The sequence below is a fragment of the Macrobrachium rosenbergii genome, chromosome 21 (genome assembly GCF_040412425.1).
Source record: "Macrobrachium rosenbergii isolate ZJJX-2024 chromosome 21, ASM4041242v1, whole genome shotgun sequence".
Classification (NCBI taxonomy): Eukaryota; Metazoa; Arthropoda; class Malacostraca; order Decapoda; family Palaemonidae; genus Macrobrachium; species Macrobrachium rosenbergii.
In genome coordinates this window covers 22,644,582-22,665,643 of record NC_089761.1, presented here as the reverse complement: position 1 = coordinate 22,665,643, position 21,062 = coordinate 22,644,582, and the positions used below count along the sequence as shown (strand labels likewise).

General features: G+C 35.5%; 1 protein-coding gene across 9 annotated transcripts in view; it reads left to right on the top strand.

The window, feature by feature from the left end:
* The window catches only part of LOC136849810 (cell adhesion molecule Dscam2-like), a 427,710-nt gene extending 407,967 nt beyond the window's left edge, over positions 1 to 19,743 (top strand). For 5 of the 9 annotated variants that reach the window (XM_067123246.1, XM_067123245.1, XM_067123244.1 and 2 more), the window contains exon 33: positions 18,607 to 19,062. In XM_067123246.1, coding sequence (XP_066979347.1) covers positions 18,607 to 18,919 — 313 coding nt within the window. In that variant the 3' untranslated portion in view covers positions 18,920 to 19,062. Of the gene's footprint in view, positions 1 to 18,571 lie in introns of all 9 variants that reach the window. The other 4 variants (XM_067123251.1, XM_067123249.1, XM_067123248.1 and 1 more) reach the window with 4 other exon arrangements.
* Positions 19,744 to 21,062: the final 1,319 nt, after the last annotated feature.

Genomic DNA, 21,062 nt, shown 5'->3' with positions numbered 1-21,062 from the left:
TTGCTGGTGGTTTTCGTTCCTGTCTTTGCGGCCCGAGCGCATAACGGTCGATGGAAATTTTCGTAAACTTCAACAAAAGATAAGAGGTTCGGAAAGTTTTGCCTAAATTTCACCATCTTTCGTCACTTACAACTCTTCAATGACACTTGCAAGAGAGCTGGAACTGTTTCACTCAAAATCTGTCTCGTTATATCTCCACGGTCGCACTGCGAGGAGAAGAGAGGGTACAATCTCGTTATGCGAGCACGAATTCACTAACTCTGAGAAACCATTTTTCTTTTCCTCATGTTTCTTCGTCCCTCTCCCCCAGAAGACCGTCGTCAGGAAGGCGTGACTGATGAAGACGTATTACAATTCCTTGGTGTAACTTTTCTCTTAGAAATGATGTATCTTGTCGCATGCTTAGTTAATCTGTATAAGATGAAGCCAGGTGACGTATTTTGACCGATTATATGTCAACATCAGTCTTGTCGTCATGATCTGTTTTAAATCCTTTATAGCGAAAGCGGAAGAAAAGTAATACCGTATTTAGACTTGAGAATAGCAGCATTTGGTATAACACAAGTTGACTAAAAAATTGTGCTGTCTTCGCAATAAACCTGTACTTGAACCATTTAGCCATCAATTAAGGTCAGTAGTTGCTAATTATAGAGCGATATCAGGCATTAATTTAGAACTATTTACCCTGAAAAATACCGAGGTTATTACTGGATATCCACGATGGAGCAATCGTTGAAGAACCCTCTTAAACGCTTGTATATCACCCCTTCTTCTGTTCAGCGTTGGACGATTAAGTGATTACGAAACCACCTCTTTCAATTGCCTCTGATTATGGTGACCTCTCTAAAAAGCTAATAAGCCGCTACCATTTATCAGGCGTTAGAGCACATTATAATGACAATATTTTATATGATTTTGAAGGCGGAAGTTCAAGGTTGCTGAAGGCTTTATACGGGATACGAAAATACACCCGATAACGTTTGCCTTAAGTATGCCTATGCTATAATTATAACGTCATTAGTGTTCAGTAAAATCTAAATTTTACTTCATTAAAGAGCAGGACGGCGTAAAATATCAGAAGACTATGACGCTAGTAAATAATAAAAACGAAAAACTATGTACATTAAATTAAATTATCACTAAGATAAATGAATTATTGATAATAATCTTATTATCATTCCGAATGCTCTCCGTTTACGCTATTCAGGTTTTATTCCCAATTCTCAAATTGTGGTTTTCCGCCTCGCCAACTTTGACAGACGTTGCTGAACGTATTGCTTTATATTCTGCGGCTTTGAAGTCAAGCTGTATTTCGCCGGCGGAATTTTTAGGTTCCACAGCTTCGTTGTTCCTTTGATATTATATTTTATAATATATATATATATATATATATATATATATATATATATATATATATATATATATCTATATATATATATATATATACAATTGAATGAAGAAATAGATGAATATTGTCCACATTATAGGTCATGAAAAATTAATTGAATCTCTTTCTCCGCGTTAACCAGAAAAAATACATTGTTCGTCCATGAAATATCTTCAGACATGACGTGTTTGTATTACAGAAAGGATTAATTTAGCATTTGATGAAAACCTGGCTGCCAGTTGACCATGACGATAACATTTGGGGTTTGCTGCTATCGATGCTGATATGCTGATTATGAACACTTGTTTTGTGACGGTGTTGATAGTTACTCTGGTGGTGTTGAGTTTTACTAATTGGTCAGTTATAGGCCTTCGCACCAGTTATGTCTGTTGATGTTAAAATTGTTGTGAGGGATGATGTTGAATTTCATTTTATTGTGTGTGGATAAAGGAATAAAAGCTTTTCACATAATGGAACGAAATTATTTATCCTGTAAAGAGAAAAGAATCGTATACTTGAGAAAGTTTGTATGTGTTTGTGTCCATTTTTTCCCAAACGGCTGCACACAGTGAGTTGTAAGTTGTTACTCACATGCAACTTTTCAAGAAGAATTTTGGTGCTATATATTACAGCTTGCTATCCATTTCAAACTTTAACGATTTTCCAATTCTGAGCTGTGAATCCGTGTAATCGAGATGTCAGTGACTGGAACTTCATAAGTTTGCATAAAAATAGGCTTCTACACCTAGAATTTGCATATGTTCTATTTTTCTATCTCGTGCAACTTTCGAAACCATTTTTTGAAATGGGATACTGAGTTTTTCTTCTTTATTTTAGAGACGACCTCCAACAATGTTGCGGTGATTAGGCCTTTGCAATGGGAGTCAAGCCGCAGGAATTATCGGTTTCCGCACAGTTTATAAATTATTTTAATAGATCACTAGAATTAAATGATACACTCAGATGTCAAAATCAGTAGAAATTGTTTTTTCTTTCACTCACTCCCGGGTTCATATTTAATAAGTATGAATTAGATATATATTCACATTGGGCGCATTTCTGTAGCTGACGGCATCAGACACAGGACTGCCAAAAAGTGGAAAAGTATCTCATCTCTGAAATGAAAGATACATTTTCTGTAGGAATCCAATAGTGTACGTATTATTAAGCTGAGTATACCTTCATTAAGCGATTTTTTCCAGCCTGGACAGTGCCAGGAATGCTGCTAAATTTTTTGTCAAAAGAGAATACTGACGTATAAGTGGATTATGAATACGGCTGTAGTTCACTATGGACTTATTTGGAAACAAAATAAGTAATGATAACTTTTCAACGTAGTTTTCTAGTTGCATTTCGATCCCTATTTTGTAAGGCTGAAGAAGGTAAGCAAATATATTATTGGCATAATATGTAGGATATGCATTATGCAAATTTGATTGTTGGCGGTGGCATTTGAGTAGACTTCCAGCAAGATGCTGCTTAGGTTAATTTTGTTTACGTTTCTTCAATGACGTTAGTGTTAAATTCTACGTTAATCTATTTGGTCCGAAGCTGTGGCACTTTTTAGAGCCGCATTGTGGTGACGTTCGTGGTTGCTGATGGCTAGTGTCGTTTAACCAGTTGCAATTTTGAGTAAGGCTATTTTTTTATCTCTTCAAACCATCATCTTCGCTGCAAGGCTTTTCTTTCTTTGTTAAATATAGGTATTTTTTCTGTCAGTGCTCCTCTGACCAGTGATTTTAGAAGGCATGCCAGGCCACCACTTCCCATATTGATTTTGTGGAGGTCAGCAATGCTTTTGCTTGTTTCAGTGACAATCGTCATTCTTGCTGTTTAAGACTATGGGATTACTGATAACAGTTTCAGTTTTGCCAGAGTATTGTAACCTCCTTCACTTTCAATGCAGTGATATATATATATATATATATATATATATATATATATATATATATATATATATATATATAATATATATATATATATATACACATACATGTATGTATGTATGTATATAAACACCTCCAGGGTAGAACTGTAAGCACAAGCTAGAAAATTTTCCTCTCACATATTTATCTGTGGATAGCTGTCCTATATTAAGCCTGTCTGTTTTAGTTAAAATCTGAAGCTATGAATTTTGTATTAGACATCAAGACGAGAATGATTGTGTTCTATAATAAACATCAAACAAGTTGATAGTTATTAAAGTTATTCAAGTGCTCTTGTTATTTTAATTGATAATACTTATATTTACTCGAATTAATAGGTTATATACATTATTATTTCCGATGAAAATTTGACACCCCTTTCACGTGAAGCGATGAGAGTCTTAGTTACGTTACCCAGTTTTAAACATTTTCGGCAACTTCGAAGTTAGGGGAGAATGAGGCAGGCGTTCGAAATTTTTGTAGTTTTTATCCTTTTTATTTGTGGACCTAATTATTTTGAAAGGTATTCATTATATGATGAATTTTGAAACAATGAAAGTGTTGGTAACATTTTTCAATTTAGTCTGCGTCTTCTTAAAGGGCCACTTTACATATAGATGTTTGGAGAAAGATAATGCTTAAGTGCGATAAGAATGTTCTGAATATTTAATATATTCACGCATTAAATGTTACAGACGTATGTGTATTCATCAAGTATAATTGCTTAATGTACATACGACTTGTGGTATAATGTCTTTTTCCTGGTGGACATGGTAGTACGAGAGGACATTTTGTTTTTCTTTTATTAGCCTTTAAAAAATATTAGATTAATGACAAAATGAGACGCATTTCATCTTACTTTATGTGAGATCAAGTAATGTCAACCTCACTTTCAGATTGATTATTTTCTTATTTATTTATCAGAGATATTCCTTTCCTTCCAAGTTAAGCATTTGTTTTTAAACGTTTCATAAAACACACGCCTCTTCTGCTTCTCAAAATTTGGATCTCAGTGAGCGAGTGTATGGTGTACGAATGTTTTATTGAACGTTTGCAATAGAAAAGGACAACAAAAGAGGTGACATCCTGACAATAGGAAGACGAAGAAAAAAAAAATTCGCCGAAATAACTTGGGCGCAATCGAGTTTTCTGTACAGCGTATAATCAAGACCACCGAAAACAGATCTATCTTTCGGTGGTCTCGGTATAATGCTGTATGAGCCGCGGCCCATGAAACTTTAACCACGGCCCGGTGGTGGCATGTCCTATATCGTTGCCAGACTCACGATTATGGCTAACTTTCACCTTAAATAAAATAAAAACTACTGAGGTTAGAGGGCTGTAATTAGGTATGTTTGATGATTGGAGGGTGGATGATCAACATACCAATTTACAGTCCTCTAGCGACAGCAGTTTTTAAGATCTGAGGGCGGAAAGAAAAAGTGCGGACGGACAGACAAAGCCGGCACGATAGTAGCTTGCTTTTTTTTTTTTTTTTTTTTTTTTACAGAAAACTAAAAAGAAGGCAGACGGACAAACATAAAGAATCAACCGAGCAGAAGCATGTAACCACACGACCAGACCGTTTTACTTCCATCCTCCGTCCCTGCTCTCACACATCCACAATATATACGACGGCTGGGGCCTCTTGGAGTGGTCCTTAGGAACGTCTTAAGAGTATCCCTGAAGAGCTACAGGCGTGCAACGGCATCTTATTATATCGTCCACCGAAGACACTCGAATTTCCCCCTCCTTCCAAAATTCAATATTCCGAGAACTCGCGATTTTTTTTTTAATAGACTTGGTTTCCGAGGTTTCTGCGGGTTGTATATAAATCTGTCCTTTATATTTTTTCCCCCCGTCTGATGGACGGAAGGGACCCGGGTGGTCGGGATACGGGTTCCCCTAAGGATGATTGAAGGCATACTCTCTGCCTATTTGTCAGGCTGTCCTTCTCTGGTAGAGCTCAGACAAAGAATCTGAGAAAAACGTTTTCGACATTCGGAGGATTTCTTTGCATATGAATGCGTTCTAGGAAAGGATTTAGGGGCATAAAAAATCTTTAGATAATGGTCAGGATAACTTTTAAAATTTTACTATATTGTTGGCAGAAATATGCAGCTATAACTTGGAAATAAGTAAGTCGGATTTATAGTTTGGGGACTGCTAAAGTATTCTTTTCTGTAATTTTTTTCTTCCTGAATCCTCGCTGAAACATTCAATGTTTTCGGTTTCGGTATCGTCAGCATAGTTGTAAGTCATTCATTTTCGCAAAATGACTTCTGAAAGAAATATTTGATCTTGACATATTGGGGAATAGCAGTCCCCCCACACCTCGCTGATTCTTGACATCCCGCATTGTCAGTTCAACAATTCCGGAAAAACTGCCATTTCAGCTTGAAACATGATTATTTCAGGCACTTGAAACTTTTAGGGGTTTTGCCATAAACTAGCTGTTGCATCATTTTCACGCAGCATCAGTTATTCATTTTATTATTTTTTTTTTCAAGAACTGTCTTTCAGGGACACCATGATTTATGGGCATACTTTCATTTCCTCTTTCAGTTTAGAGCTGTTACACAAGAAAAACATGCCTGTCTGTCTTTATGTAAGTTCACCTAGGAGCATTTATCTGTCTTTATGTGGAGAAACAATAGGTATTTCGCTCAAAAACTGGCCCAGGTACCCAAGGCATTTTGACTGGTTGAACTCATTTATTGTGACAACTTTGGTATTGGTGTGAACAGAAATCTTAAATTTTGTAGTGAAATTTTACTGCTAGGCTGTGAATAATGCTTTATATAGGATTTTTTGTGCCTTCAGTTACTTGTACTGACAAGTGAACCGTTGTACTCAAATTCATATTCCACGGATAACCTTACTACTCATAAATAAGAAAAACACACTGAATCTGAAATTAACAAGCAACATTTTCCCAACCATGGTTTTTCTGCGGGCTGGGCGATGTAAACATTAGTAAGCACGCTCTTGTAATCAATATACTGTGAAATTCTGTTGTGTTAGTATAAGTATAACTGACTTGAAATCTAGTTGTTCTGAACTTCTGTTAAATTAGTAAAAGGATAACTGACTTTAAATTTTAATGCATGTTTTAGCGTGAAATCATCTGTTACTTGCCTGTGCTTAATGGGAATTTGGAAATTTTGACGTGGAATGAAAGAACATTTGTGCAATATACTTTGGGTTTCCATACATCCCAAAACAAGAACTAGCGAATTTGAACAGATAATAATTGGCAATATCGACTAGTAAAAACGTTATGAAAAGAGAGAGCTATTTTAAGAAAACGTTGCGAGAACGCGGTTCGCTAGTTAGCAAGGAATTTGCGAGGATTGTTGTGATGTTGCTCAAAGGTATCAGACGAAGGACGAACAAAAGAACATCGGTCGCATTTTATTCCAAAATAACGCCAACTGAAGTTGAAAAGTAAAATCACGTTGCTGCTGTTGTTTTTGGTTTCTTTATCGTGATGTTCAGTGGACACTAATTCGTCCGAGCGCCTTCGTGCAATGCTCTTCGTCGCGCTGTTTGTGCAATGCTAAATTCGCCGAGTGAAGTTATCGTGCCATTCGCCGGATGCTAATTGGACCGAAAGTCGCAAGAAAGAGGTCTTGTGAGAAATAATGCGCTTCTGCAGTCTGCCTGGACCACGATGCAGTATGGATCTCGAGGAGCGAACGCTTGGAGATACTTAAAGTAAATTCTCTCTCTCTCTCTCTCTTTCCAGTCTTTGAGACCCAAAACTCTCGGGAAGTTACTGGTATCCTGGTATGAAAAGATTTCATAAATAGGTGAAATGAAACGGCTTCTTGTCTCGTGAATTTTCATTTTGAGATTGCAGTTTGACCTGTTTTATTGACTTACATTTTATTTTAACCCTTTTACTTGAAGAGTTTTCAAATACATATTGAAATTTTTATTATGTTCTACATGTTAGTAAAAAAAATAAATTCGTAAGATTGTGAAAGAATGCTATTTGCTTTTTTATTTACTAAGGCGTATAAAGACAGAAAAACTTACTCGTATGTATTTAGTGTGTGTGTGTATATAATTATATATATTATATATATTATATATATATATATATATATATATATATATATATATATATATATATATATATATATATATATATAATGTATATGTACATATAGTATATATTTATATTTAATATATATATACAGTATATATTTATATATATATATATATATATATATATATATATATATATAATATATATATACATATATAATATACATATATATATGTGTGCACATATATACATATACTGTATATAGAAAATGCATTAAATCATCATTTGAGTGTTAGATAAAGTGGAGTACACCATACATATCGTTCTGAGAAAAGTGAACTCGTAAATATTTTTTTGATTGGGCAACTCAGAAAATATCAAGTTTTTAATATGGAACCCCAAATCCCAAGTATCATCTAGTATCCAGCCTCCTTGAGGGAGGTGATACCCCTCAAAGACCCATCTCGAGAGTCACTTCACATCGGATATGTTGGACCCACTCACTGCTCACTCATCCGCTGACGGATGGGAAGGGGAGAGGCAGATCTCTCTCTCTCTCTCTCTCTCTCTCTCTCTCTCTCTCTCTCTCTCTCTCTCTCTCTCCTCTCTCTCTCTCTCTCTCTCTCTCCTACACACACGTTTATGCATATATATATATATATATATATATATATATATATATATATATATATATATATATATATATATATATATATATATATATATATAGTCAACATTTTTATTCCACTGGGACGTTTTGGCTTTAACACACTAAGCCATTTTCGACCTAAAAATAGAGGCAACACTAAAACACAGAATTTTATACTAGTAAAATACAAAAAATCAAAGAAAGGTCACACTGAGGATCAATTCTAGCAACTATATATATATATATATATATATATATATATATATATATATATATATATATATATATATATATATATATATATATATATATATATATATATATATATAATTGTATGTATGAATGTATATGTATATACACATATGTGTGTATGTATATATATATAAATTTGTTTATATATTTATTTATTGATTTATTTTTTCACAGAAGCTATGGTACGCACTTTTCGTTAGGGAATAGCAAAGTTTCAACTTTTTGAACCTGACTCCACATGAATTTTAGGTTTACATACGTTTGGTAAATGATATTCATGTACATGTGGTGTGCCTAAATTTATAATAAAGTAAACAGCTTTCGGATGTATCTAACCGTAAACCTTACCGACTACGGATTTCTGTCTCCAAAGTAACCTCTTCACTCTTAGGTTTACTTTCCGACACTTTTATTTTTGTTTTAGTCAGTGGTACCTCATCTAATTCGTTCCCTTTTTAAGTTTATAATTGCAGTTTTGTTCTACTTACATTTCTTCTTTTCTATCTATGAATTTGCTGCTGTTGGTGACACTACTTAGTGTCATAGCAACTTTTCACTGAACTTGCGTTGATGACAAGTTTGCTACATAGGTTTCCCTCTCTCTCTCTCTCTCTCTCTCTCTCTCTCTGTGTGTGTGTGTGTGTGTGTAAAGCTGTTGAAATTCGTTCCAATCTCTAATGTTATTACCAGAAATAATTAGGGTGGATCGGAAAGCACTAGTACAGATGTTTAAGAAAATCATATTTTCGCTGTAGGCTTTTCTGACATTTCCTGTCAGTGGGGAATAATGAAACTCAGTCCTCGGCTTTTGTCATTATATCAGGTTAGGAGATACTTAGGAAGGGGTATTGCGAAGATCATATTACACGCATGGATGAAATGTAGTTAAATTAGTGGTGAAGTATATATGCCACCATTTATATTTGTAATCAGATTACCAATGTGATTTACGTCTCACAAAACAGGAGTCTTTCGTAATCGTAATCAGGACTCTACTTAAAAGCCAACTTGGTTACTTAGCTACATGCGTAATTAAATCACTGCTGTTAATATTCTCGATAATTACTATACGGTGCATCGGATAGCTTAGGTTTTGTCGATACTTTAAGATATGATGGGAACTCTAGACTCAAGTATTTCCTTTCCATTCTTTTCCTTCGGTTATATGTAATGTTAGATTTGTTTAATGTTTCCATTGTTAAAGCTGAAAGTCTACCATCATGTACTCGTAGAGGTAAATTCATTAATACTACGCTCTCAAGACTTTCAAGACTCATAATGTAGGTTCCTTTTGTTAATGTACTCGCGTTTTTTGCATACTATGCTTGTGGGCAATATATACTGTGATATATATATATATATATATATATATTATATATATATATATATATATAATATATATATATATATATATTTATATATATATGTATGTATGTATATATGTATTTATATATATATATATATATATATATATATATATATATATATATATATATATATATATATATAATATATTATTATATATATATATATATATATATATATATGTATTTATATATATATATATATATATATATATATATATAATATATTATATATATATATATATATATATATGTATATATATATATATATATATATATATATATATATATTTGTAAAATAAACTAAACTATTGATCACTTCAGACAAGACGGAAAAGTCTACCTGAACCGCCCCAGCCAGGCGACAGAACGTGCCTTATCACGACGAGATTTCACCCAAGGGCGCCGCAACACATCACCCTCTTCACATTGGGGGAGATGGACGATCTATACATATGCAGGAGTGTCTGCGCCAGTGCGTTTGTGTCTTCAGAGAGAGAGAGAGAGAGAGAATGAATTTACTCGTTTCCGGTACAGTCAAGCGTGCCTGGGAACGATTCACATAGAATCTGTAACTTTTCATTTGTACCAAATGCAGAATTTATTTTTCTCTTATTATATTTTTCCTGGCGTCCAAAGTCCTCCTCGCGTGTCCCTGGCTCGTTCCCATTGCAACTTTGCTCTAGAAACTTGAGCCTTCGTCATAACGCGTTATTATTTGTGTATCTGAGTTTTGCGGGTTTTCAAAAATCCTCCACTGAAAGTTTCGGCAGTCGTTGACGCAAATGCTATTTTATCTTTCACGGTAACGCTGACACTGACATTCTTTTTGTTCTTTGTCGTTCCCTCTAGGAAAGATTACGCCCTCTGACTTCGCACTTTCGAAGATAAGAATCTTGAGTAGATATTTAATTTCATGGACCTTTTCTGAACGTTTGTACAACGAGTGATGTGTTGCATTAATTAGTCTGCGTTTATTGGAACACGTGGGAACCACTACTCCGAGAAGTTTGTATAACCGAAAGGAGAATGATTAGCACATAAAAGATGAGTCCGAAATAACTGTTATAGGTTGTTTTATATATATATATATATATATATATATATATATATATATATATATATATATATATATATATATATATATATATATATATATAGTGTGTGTGTGTGTGTGTGTGTGTGTAAGTGCAGAGACTTGAATTCACCAGTCTCTGCCAACATTTAGCGTTACATTCAACCTTAGCTCTTTGCTAATTTGTATTGCATCAAGCTACAGCTCTTGGATATTTTCATTTGTAGTAAGAGGCTGTAAATCTCATGTAGTACAGCATGACAGCTATATTTTGAGTTTTAGCCATCCAGCAGGAGCGAGAATTGGCGGTTGTCTTTGACGCCAGAAGCAAAGGCTCATCCGCCAATTAGGAGGATTTTCTTCAGTCGTGGAATCTATAGACCTTCATTAAGCGGCCGTCCGCCTTGCGACACAGTACATTGTATCGCACTTCCTTGGTAACGTTTGCTGGGTTGTACTCACTGGCAACTACCACAATACCAGTACGTGATGAGTGACCTTAAATATGTGATCACCTTTGGTGTAGCGAAAGAGATCCATCTGCTATTTAGTAGGCATTTCTTCCGGTTATCAGGTTCACAATCCTTTACTAAGACGTCTTTTGCCTTGGGATACACTGTATTAACATCTCAAAACATTGGCACTTCCTAGGGCAGCCGTAGGGAGTTCATTCTTGATTCAGCAGTTGAAGTATGAACGTGATAGTGACATTAACCTATGATTTGAAATCATAAAGCAACCTGCTGACGAAACCCCTTTTCATGTTTTTGGGTTCTTAACCATCAAACAGCTGGTTTCATCACTGAACAGTTTAGTCTTCTTCTGCTCCTCTGTTAATAGCTGAAGATGTTCCTTCGTTCTCCGAGTGCTTTTATTGGTCACTCAGTTTCCATATTTTGAGGCGTTAGGATGGTTCTAATTTTTTATTTCTATTTTTAGATTTACTTCTGCTCTTTTTAGCTGATTCATTTATTTTGATTTTAATTGCTATAATTTCTGCAGTTTAGCTCTGATGACGAAGGGATGCTTCGGAGCGTCGGCTGCAAGTAATTAGAAACTTGCATCAATTCCTTTTCGTCCTCCTATTAGTACTATTTGTACTAATATGTATGTATATACATACAGTATATATTTATATAATATATATATTTATAAAATATATATATATATATATATATATATATATATATACAGTATATACATATATATATAATATTAAATCTTGTACATGTTTTTACGCACACACTGTATTAGTATTCAGATAGGAGTAAAAGGAATAGCCTTCGCTCTCTCTCTCTCTCTCTCTCTCTCTCTCATTCTCGAACCCCGTACGCGGGTAGTGTCGTCAGGGCACCTCATGTAGTGCACAGTAGGCATTACTAAAGGACTCCCTTTCTTCTTTCTTATTTTCCAGTCTCTAACTAGTGTTCGTTTGTGCAGTCGTGGGATTTTCTAGCAGTTTCACCTTTGGCTGCTGTACTTCATCACATCTATTTTCTCGATCTCTTTATCTAACGGTCCAACTTTTTCAGCATCTGCATCAAACGCTGAATAGTTGAAAGTTTCCCACTGCTTGGTTATAGCCTAGATTTCATGATTTATTCTTCTCTCTCTCTCTCTCTCTCTCTCTCTCTCTCCGAAATCTGTTCTTTTTTGTACTGTACATAAAGTAATGCTTATTGAAAATATGGATGAGTACATGAGTCTGTCATAGTTTCAAGATATAATTTACAACGGCGTCAGTACAAAGGTCATCATCATGTTTTCACAGCACCTCTGACTTTTATTGTTACACATGTCTTCTGCAATATTTGATCCCTTTTGTAAGCCTTCACTTTATTTTTGCTTCCTTTTTTTCGATGCCTGCTGCAAAATATCTGATCCTTGCGCAGTGTAATAAGAGTAAACACCATCTTTTCATGAGAATACTCGCCACAAACACGGTCGCTTCAATTGCGGTCGAAGCCATGTACAGGTCGAAGCCATGTACACTTTCTCTCTCTCTCTCTCTCTCTCTCTCTCTGGTATTCTTCATTTTATTCAAACGAACGCCATCAAAAGCCTGCCGAAGAGACCATCATTATACCAGCCGAGTATGAATGATACAAGAATAGAACGGGGTGGGAAGTAACTTCATGCCATTTGAATAGAAATTGTGAACAGCGGTGGAAATATGTTTTAGAAAGTGGCTTCGCTGAAATTGGAGAAGATAATAGGACGGCGCTGGTATTGTGTCCTGGGTTGAAGTTGATCCAGATGGGAAAGAATGGCTGGGAAGGTATGAGAGAGAGAGAGAGAGGGTTTTTTTTTTACAAAAAGTAAAAAATGCCGAAGAGTAGAAACTTTTAAAGCTAAGAATTTGCCGAACTGAATTTAAACTTTGCCTGAGGTGTAAATACTATCATTAAAACTATGTTCATTTTTCCATCAACTCTGACTTCTTGGTAACTATCTCCACGTGGAAAGGCGATACTGGATTCTGGGAAGAAGAAGAATAATCACAAACTATTTTAATCAGATGACCTGATGCATAAAAGCATTTTCTCTACTTTAGTATATATGTGTATGATATATATATATATATATATATATATATATATATATATATATATATATATATATATATATATATATATATATTCTAATTGACTAGTGATGCACACTTTGCATCTGCTATTTCAAGACAGTAGTTCTCTAATCTTTTGAGTCTCTTCTTATACTCAGTTCTAAAATTTTGAGAGAAAAGGCAAAAATTGTTGCTGTGTTCCATTCAGTTCTGTTCTATCAACATCAGTTTTAGCTATTCACTCATGAACAACATCAGGGCAACAGTAGATACAGAATATATAATTAAACGCAGTCAAAAATCAAAGTATAAAAGCGAAAGCTAAATACAAGGTAACATCAACAAGGAAAGAAACTTTATAGATCAGGATTATTCTTCATGAAGCTTCATAAACCAGGCTCCCCAGCTCTGGTGGGTACTGCTGCATTTTTGTGCGCTGTCCCATAGTCTCTTTTGTGATAAATTGTTAGTTAAAGTTTTTCTTTTGCTTTATTCAGTGTTCTGGTCTTGTGTTATGAACTCAATCATTTTCTTTCTTATCTTGTCCTTTATGAATTTTGTAGGGCGTATGTTGTTTGTCAACTTCTGCCTCACACATTCTTACTGACATACCTTCTAGGAACTAGGGGAATCTGAGTGCACTCCCCTTGCTTAAAGGCAGCATCTTACATTTGTTGCTTTTGTACAGGAAAATGTAACATACTGTACTTTTGTCATGAACGCCAATGAAAAGAAGGGTCTTATCTTTGCTGGCTTCAGTTGGTTTTCAGGGCTGGTGCTAGTTTTTCTGCATTGCCTGCTTATTCGGTGGCAATGAAGATATAAACATTTCTGACATAGATTCTTGGTCTGGTGACAGCTGAATGCCCTGTCTACTACAGCAGCCATACACAAGTTGGCAAAGAGAACTTCAAGGGGTAATCCCTCTGCCACACCATTCACCTTTTGGAAAAGTTCTCCTCTGTGTGAGAGGAAAGGGGTCCCCATTAACTATGCCATTAGTATCTCCAACATTTGTTCATGGATTGTGAGGGGATCAGTGCCGGATCTGCATACACAATTTAAGGTGATTGGAATCGTCTCCTGAAATGGAGCATTGGTTACAAGGCTTTCTTTGGTGCTTTAAATGATGTCTGAATTCAATGGAGGCCTGTGAAGAACAACCTGCAGTTGTGTAGGGGGTTTATGTTAAGACCTTTGCTATCTTGTCGGGGATGTCAGCTGGGACGTAAAGGGTTTAAGTGGGTTACCAAGTTTATGGATTTTGACAGTTCCAGAGCAGTATCCAGGTATGTAGTTGCCTACCACCTTAGAGAACTTGACATCCTGCAGTGGAGGGAGTATCACCCGAACCTGGTAACCAACTATGCAATGAGGAAACGCACTGGTCCCAGATGATCCAAAAAACTGAGGGCCAATGTGGTTTACAATTTAAATGTTCAGAAAGGAGTGCAAGCCTCCAAACATAAGTTATGGTAGGCTTGCGATGACAACCTTAAGCCATCACAATGGTGGAACCATCCACTAGCATTTTATGGATGTGCATGACAAGAAGCAACCTCTAAATTACCTTGAAACACAAATATTGTTCACAAAGATAACTCTGGACAGCCGCTTGCTTTGTGTGACATTACCCCCAGGTTTTGCTCAGTGGCAAAGAAGATGCCTAACCTGTGGACCAGAGAACTCGTTGGCCTCATGCAGGTCTGCCAAGTTGCTGCCTCCTCCACCCACTTGGCAGAGGAAGTTCTACCTCCCAGGCAGTTGTATGGGTCATGAAGAATGGATGTAGATGGTGTACCAAAGGAGAGAGAGGACAAAGTGGGGAGAATGGCCCCATCGTTCTATTTGCTGGAGGTCACCCACCTGTTGTAAGCGCTCAACTTATGTTGTTACCAAGCTCCACTTGGACAGAATAGCATCTCCCTTAAGGTTCACAGGGAAATGGTTGGATGTATAATAAGTAGCCTAATTGATTACTTTCCTTCTATTTAACTACGACCTTCATACAACACACTGTATTCAAGCTGGCCGGGCCAAATGCAGGTGAATTACTATTCCTGTTTAGTAGATGTAACTCACTCAGCTCCTCCTAAACAAGGGGTGAGGGGGGCGAGCATACTATCTTGGTTATTTAATGACTGGGATCTCATGGTGTTTATCATCCCTGGAGTGAAACTAGCTACACTCTTGTGTGGTTTCCTGCCCTCCCAACCCTCACCTGTCAGAACAGACAACAGGGTATAAGAGGCAACCTCCCACGCTCACCTACATAACTTGGGAAGGTGATATTTCAGGGTTGCACATCAACAGCCATGATTTCTAGGTAATCCCTCCCCAAAAGAATAAGTCTCCACATAAAGCAAGGTTCTTTATCTTCCTGGGAACAAATGGCAAATTTGAAGATATTTTGCATTTTTCCATCATATACACAAACCCGAGTATTGTAAGTTGTATTCCACTTCTACCACCCCAACAATTGCTGTACTGCCGAAGAGGAACTGATGCTAGTCATACTGCGTGCGTGAGCGGCCAATTCTGAAACCTCGTTTCCAAGCGTCAGCTGCTTCCGCCTGCGCCGAAAGAGTATCCACTTGGCTTGCATATCTGGTAAAAATGCAAATTATCTTAAAATTTGCTGAACTGACTCAGTTTGCATATTTTTAGCTATATAAAATACGTGTTTGTTAAGAAGCTAAAGAAAAGTGCTAAACGAAAATGAAGTACATCATATAAAAACAGGAAAAATGCTATTAAAAAAAAGCATCGTTATTTAATAACTTGATAACAGCTTCGCTGTCGAGTTGCGATAGGATGGAAATCAACGACTTTTTTAAAGCTCATTTCGTTTTATTACTCTTATCACGTGACGTAAGAACACTTTTTATTGTGCATTTTATGCCTCTAATTATAAGAAAATGAGGCTTTTTACCAAATTTTTGTAAGGCCTTTTTTCATAAACATTTTTGTTGTGTACTGAACGGATAAAAGATGGGTCATAGTTATTATTATTTCCCTTAAAAAAAATAAATATCTATTTTTTTTATTATCATAGAGCATTATTTCACTGAAGAATATAACGTAACTCTGCCTTGATGACAGAATTTTATGTTTAATGATGCTTAATTTCTTCTATCCAGAACAGCTAGTTTTTTCAGTTACTTTTCCCTAGAACAGTTTCATTTCTTTGTAAGAATCTTATGCTGTTACTGTGTTTATCCACTGGCATAATTTTTTAATCAGTTCCTTCAGAGTAATGTTGCATTAGTTTCTTTCCTTTGGGAAATATTTTCCTGTTCAATTTAGATAATATACATTTTCACCCTAAGTTATTTCTCTAATATCTGCATATGTATTTCTTATGTCATGTTTTCACTGCATCTGCTACTCACTAAATGTTGTAACTCCAGTCTTACATATATCAGTTATACTGATACATAAATATCAGTGTTTATACTCACACATATAAACACGCATCTTGCACACACACACACACACACCAATTTTAAGACTAATATAAATTTGTTTAAATGTTATTATTTAATGTTAACTAAATTATAAGCTAATGATTAAATCAGTCAAACATCGGAGATTAGGCTAGAAGTTTAAACTTACCTCCTAGACGTAGGGTTCCTCTAGATTTTATAGGTATGTCTATGGTATTCATTTTGTTGTCTGATAAAATATGAAAGAGTAATGCTTTGTCTTTTGGCTGGTTAAAATAAACGGATTGTATGTTCCATCATGTTACTGAATATGAGTAAATAAAAAAAGGCTTTTATTTTTTTGGTCTTAAATCTTCTGTAAATTTCAGCTCTAATAAAGAGACGTACAGAGCTTTTTGTTATGTTGTTGAAACTTGTGCTTTTCGCTTCAGCTTGCATGCTTGGTTGTTTTGCTTTCTCTCCCTTCTTTTGTTTTCGGCTGAGATCTGAAAATGGAGGACGTTCATCGTTTCTCGTAATTACTTGCGATTTTAAGAGTTCGTGTTAGTTAGGCAACGCTGCTGAACTTCCCCTGCTGCAATCTCTACACAGCAGAATAACAAGTTGCTTCAGATGTTGTTCCCTTATTGATATTTCATTTTAGTAAGTTCGTCAATAGCCGGACTGTAATTAACGAAAGTTTAAGTAAACATTTGAGAAAATAATTTTTCTTTCCTGTCCTTAATTCCAGAACGAACTGATGATTGTTTGTTTGGTTTATATTAACCTGTCAGTACAGAATTGTGCTGGATAAATAGGAAATGTGATGCCGATTTAATGAAAAAGGAGAGACGTGTTTCCGCATTAAATATCCGTTATTCGACAGTTGTATTTGCTAAATTCAGTTGAAGTATTTGATTGAGAATTATCAAATATCTTAAAGTAAATAAACCAGAAATTAGACTAAGCTGGCTTAAGTAATTAATGAGATATATATATTTATATATAATATATAATATATAATATATATATATATATATATATATATATATATATATATATATATATATATATATATATATATATATATATATATATATATATATATTGTATAATAAAGTTGGAATCATGTAAATTTTGTTGAGTTTTTAAGCCAAAAGAGTATTAGTTTAATAAAGCCCTGTTGACGTTCTGAAAGGTTAATTCTGCGCAAAATGTCAAAACCACATTCAGCTTTCGCCGCGCCATTGTACCACCAAATTCAAATGGCAATTGAAAGGTCAGTTGCAACAAATTCTTCACTTATATGTTACGCATTAAATCATTTACTTTCGTAGCTAGGCGCGGGATCGTATTTTACAGTTGTCTTGGACGTTTGCTAGAATTTCGCAATATGCTTCATGAATGAAGTCATTCTCTCACTTAAGATACGCTTTATAACTTGCTTGGAAAAGCATAAGAAACACTGAGACAGAGATTAAAGAATTTGAGTAACTGAATTGGTGCGTTCTTTCATTAACTGGCATTGCAAGTAAGCGCAGTGTAAAATAATGACGTAAATTATGGTTTCTCTCTGATATGTGTTGAAGTTTTTGGTAATATAATTTGGAAAAAGCACTTCATAGGCCTAGATGAGGAAACCCTACCCTCCTACAGATCTGCCAGCCGAAAAGAAACGAAAAGGGGAGAAATTAAAAAGATAACAGAGGAGAAGTATATTTGATTTTATTTTCTTTTTGGAGTTAAGGCTTAAGTAAGAACCTCTCACACTTTCTCTTTTGCTGTTATCAGAAGGCGAAGACCTTGTACAACTTTATTAGTCTAAGTTGAATGACATATGATTTGATGTATTGATTCTTTCCTGGGGTGGTGAGGACTTCCCAGGTTCACGCCCCTCCCTGCTTCCCAGGTCGCGTGTGATGACGGAGGGCGAGGCCATCCTGCCAACAGCGGTGGCGGCGGGGGCGGCGGTCCAGGGGTCTGTAGTGCCCCCGGCGGCGGCGGCGGCGTCGAAGGGAGGGGGGATCGGGATCCCTGCTGCGGCGCCGCCATCGTACCCCGTGGTAGGCCAGAGCTCCGGGTGCCTCAACCCAAGAGGCCCCAACCCCGAGCCTCCGGAGGTGAGTGAAACGGAGTGCGACCGGGACATTCTGCCTCCTCCGAGGAGGTACAGTGACGGGAAATACAAGGGGAGAATGCTTGACTACTCTATAGCCGTCTGAAAGAAATAGGCGTAAGGACGAAAGGATTCTCAGAGACAATAATGATGATGATGATGATGTCTGGGTAAGAGTGTCTTCTTTTTTTTAAGCTTTTGCTCTTTATCGTTAGCCTGTTGATGTATGTAATAAATATTTTCCAAAGGAGTGCTTCAAACATTTTTAATAACTGAATGACGCATTTCATGTCTCATAAACTGAATGGAAAAATCACTGCAACACCAGTAGAAAATGACAAAGTAAAAGATATATGACTGCACCTCTAGAAAAGAATAAAACACGAATATATTCAGGACTAAGAAGTATTAATAACCGCTTATAAGAAGTGATCTAGTGTCATAAACTTCGTGAATGGCGAAGTACTTGCAGCTCTGCAGTGGACGAAATAATACGGAAAATTCGATGAGCATAAAACCAAGCCGAGCAGAAAAACGCCAGAGAACCACTATATATATATAAACGACGAAAAGAACGGATATGGAATCAGGAACAGCGCTCAACGAATTCAAGGATTTACTAGGATTTCTCATACATTTTTCGCTCCGGAAAATGTCTTCCACATTGCCAATGACGCGTCCAGATCGCTAAGAAATAAAAAAAAATCGTTTCCAGAACTGAGCGATTTGCTATTACAGCTCGTCCAAGTCCGCAGCTCCGTATATTAATGAAGGTTTATGATTGTATTTTGTTTTGATGGTTTCAGATAAAATTAAATTGTTGGCGTTTTTCTTTTTTTGCAGAATCGTAAGTTGTTTATTATTGTTGCAGAAAGTAACTTATGAAATATTTGCAAGTTGTCAGAGAGAATTTATAATAAAGGTTTGAAGGAGTTGTTATATATATATATATATATATATATATATATATATATATATATATATATATATATATATATATACATGTATGTATGTATTGAACTGTTGCTTAGATATAAGGAACATAATGATAAATTGGAAGAGTTCTAATAGAATATTTACCAGGATTTGCAAGTTCTTGAAAACATGTCGTAAATTACAAATCAGAACGTACATTCTGCATGTAGCAGTGGATGCTCATTAGAGACAAGTTTTCACAAAAGTAGGTATTTTCAATTGCATTTTAGCTTATTTTATTGTCTAAAGAGCTACTACATGAATTCACATGCACGATTGTAAGAAGTTATTGTATTGGCATATGTTAGACATGACAGTAAGTCCAAACACATTATAACATGTTTCTACCTAGCGATCAGATTTGGTTTTAACATATTTATTAAGGTAATTTGCTACTAATGCATACTTTGAATATATATATATATATATATATATATATATATATATATATATATATATATATATATATATATATATATATATATATATATATATATATATTATATATGTGTGTGTGTGTGTATGTATGTATGTTTGTATCTTTCTAACTTTAACAGAACAGACTTGAATTGAAAGAAATTCTCTTTTTTGACATTACTGCTGTCGGATGATAAAAAGAAGAACAAATGATTTTACGTTCAACCAAGTACAAACCCCGTTCTGTCACCCAAGAGTAAAAAAAAAAAAAAATCATGTCAAAATGAACACGAGATAAAAAAAAAAAACTCCCATTGTAAAACCACTCAAAAATGGACAATGGCGGACGCCAAGACCCTCATCGTTTGACAGATATCGTCGGCATTACCCGACAATTGAATGCGAGCGTCATTGGAACAACATAATTGTCCCGAAATCTTCGTTGTCGAGTTTAAAACCAAAATGCCAGTTCAATGATTCTGTATTATTAGTATTTAGTTGTCCATAATCCCGCAGCGAATTCCTCAAAATGGTACCCTAATCAGACCATTATTTTAGGTAATTGGTGAAACTCGAGCGAATCGCGTCGCAATTGTTATCGAATAAATAACCGACAATTAATGAGTTTCAAGTATTTGCCCGGATTTGTGCGAAATCAAGCATTCAAAAAAAAAATATGTGAATTAATTATAACGTTATTGTGATTAACCATAAATGCATGATTTATGCGCTTAACATTCATATTTCAGAATAATGGAGCCCACTCAATATTGTTTTATCAATAAAGGATAGGCTCTGTTCATTCGATATTTACAAGGAAAGGACTTTATTCATGTTTTTGGCTGAAGGGCGGACTG